Here is a 2,032-nt window from a genome sequence, read left to right as displayed (position 1 = left end):
ACCTTTCGTGTTAGTGTCTGCCTCGAACTTTAACCAATATGCCGTAATGAAGGATGTGAGAAAGATGAAGAAAACGGGAATGTAATGACACTGTCCCCATATCGATCTGATGGCACCTGTTCTTGTGGACTGTGGCAATAAATAGGTGTCTATTTTGTTTTGTGCTGTGGCAGAATCGTTTCGGAGTTTAAAGACCTGTCTACAGACTTCGTGCGTACTTGTCTCAACCAATTCCATATTCTTTTTTCCCAGTTTCTTTAACATGGAAATGATGGACTTTGAATTTCCATGATTCAGCATTGATGGATGTTGAAACAAAAGAATCAGTTTATCAATTGAATCTTTCAGGTTCTTGTTAGTGATTTCAAAATTTATCGTGTGGGCAAAATGTTTATTCCTAATGTTGCGAACAGATTCAAGAACAGTCTTGTTTTTTCCGATGTCAAAATAAACACAGTTCTGAAACAATGATAAAATTGCTTGAATATCAAACTCTACCGGTGTATTTGGATGTCGTTTGACGTAGATAGAAAATAACTCAGTTTTTGCCAGATCTCCGTCCGGTCCTGTTAACTTTCCAAAGTCAATGTCTTGCCATCTTATTTTGTTCTTGAACGGCGAAAGCCGAACATAACTTTCTATTTCTATCTTCCATTTCTCGCAATATCCACACCATTGATTTCCAGGTAGATTGTTGCAATAAGTGTTGCAGGTTGGAACAACTTTGGACACATTTCGAATGATCCCACGATAAATATCCTCCAGACAAATGTCAACGTATTGTTTAAGTCCCTTGTTCGTGAATCGAAGAGCTTGGATCAACAACATAAAATTATCTTCCTTTACAGAAGAATGCATTCTTGCTCATTCAAAACGAAATTAATTTTCAATGAAAACTTTTCGATCGATACGTAAACTCCCATTGACTCTCCGGTATTTAACAATCTGTTTGGTGTGTGTTGGGGTCCCGAGTTAATCCTCATATTAAGAGACAATGACCAACATATCCACTTCCTTTGTTTACCATATAGATCCCTCTAAAATCGACACATAGTTCACTTTTACAAAACTGTGACAAATATATTTGCCAAACCTTATACCAGTGATCGAATACTCTATACAGAGAGGCAGTCAAGTATATCCAACCCAGGCCTATTAATACCGAGGTACATGAATAGACTGTGTTTGACGGAGTTTCAATCTTTAAGTTGGATTACGGTATTTAGCAATGCATGTACACACAAAGCAATTTTCAATACTCTATTTTGTGTATTTCTCACATAATATCGCGGATCATATGTTCTGCGACAGCATATGCAAGAAGAGTTGTAAATTAGATTTAGATTCTAAAAGAAAACAAACAACTTTTTGTGGAATTGAACTTTGCAGGCATCATCATTGTGTTTATGTTCCTCGTCTAATTTCATTTGCGAGAACATGTTCAACTTTTCGTAGACAGGCTACTGAGTTGGTGTTAAAGGTTTTCAACAATCTCGTTTAAATTTCAGCATTTCGCAAATTTTATGGTCGTTTTAACTATTTAACTTGCATATACAACCTGTCATTCGGTTGAATGCTTTCTGGCATGTTTGATAGCAATTGTTAGGCCATTCTTTACATAAGGATCTTGACTATGAATTACTTGGTTTACCTGACAAAGATGTAGGGCTTACGGTGAAAGTGACTGATCACAGTGTTTCCAACCGACCGTTGGACAGTTCTTTCCATTCTCATATTTCAAGTTTTGAATTTACTGGGTATGTATAAATATATCAATTACAATATGTTATTGCAATATTTACAGTTACACCGAACCAGTAAATTAAACAAAATTACAATATGACAGCGTACTGATTTTCACTACGGATTACTCCGTTTACCTGATCAAGATGAAGGGCTCACGGCGGGTGTGATCGTTCAACGGGGGTGCTTATTCCTTTAATACAGAAACACAATGTTACATTTTTGATACATATGTCAATACTGTTTTATTATACGGTTCAGAAATATAGGGTTTTCACAAAACCCGAGA

The 2,032-nt window shown here is 36.3% G+C and overlaps 1 protein-coding gene across 2 annotated transcripts in view; it reads right to left on the bottom strand.

Moving 5' to 3' along the window:
* LOC125656670 (uncharacterized) overlaps window positions 1–1,150 on the bottom strand; it is a 9,036-nt gene extending 7,886 nt beyond the window's left edge. The window contains exon 1 of one of the 2 annotated variants that reach the window (XM_056143563.1): window positions 3–1,150. In XM_056143563.1, the coding sequence (XP_055999538.1) occupies window positions 3–858 (856 nt within the window). In that variant the 5' untranslated portion in view covers window positions 859–1,150. The remainder of the gene's footprint in view (window positions 1–2) is intronic. The other variant, XM_056143562.1, reaches the window with a different exon arrangement.
* Between the last annotated feature and the right edge of the window lie 882 nt (window positions 1,151–2,032).

Source organism: Ostrea edulis, chromosome 7 (genome assembly GCF_947568905.1).
Source record: "Ostrea edulis chromosome 7, xbOstEdul1.1, whole genome shotgun sequence".
NCBI lineage: Eukaryota > Metazoa > Mollusca > Bivalvia > Ostreida > Ostreidae > Ostrea > Ostrea edulis.
Note: the sequence above shows the minus strand (reverse complement) of the source record. Positions and strands in the feature narration are given on the sequence as shown.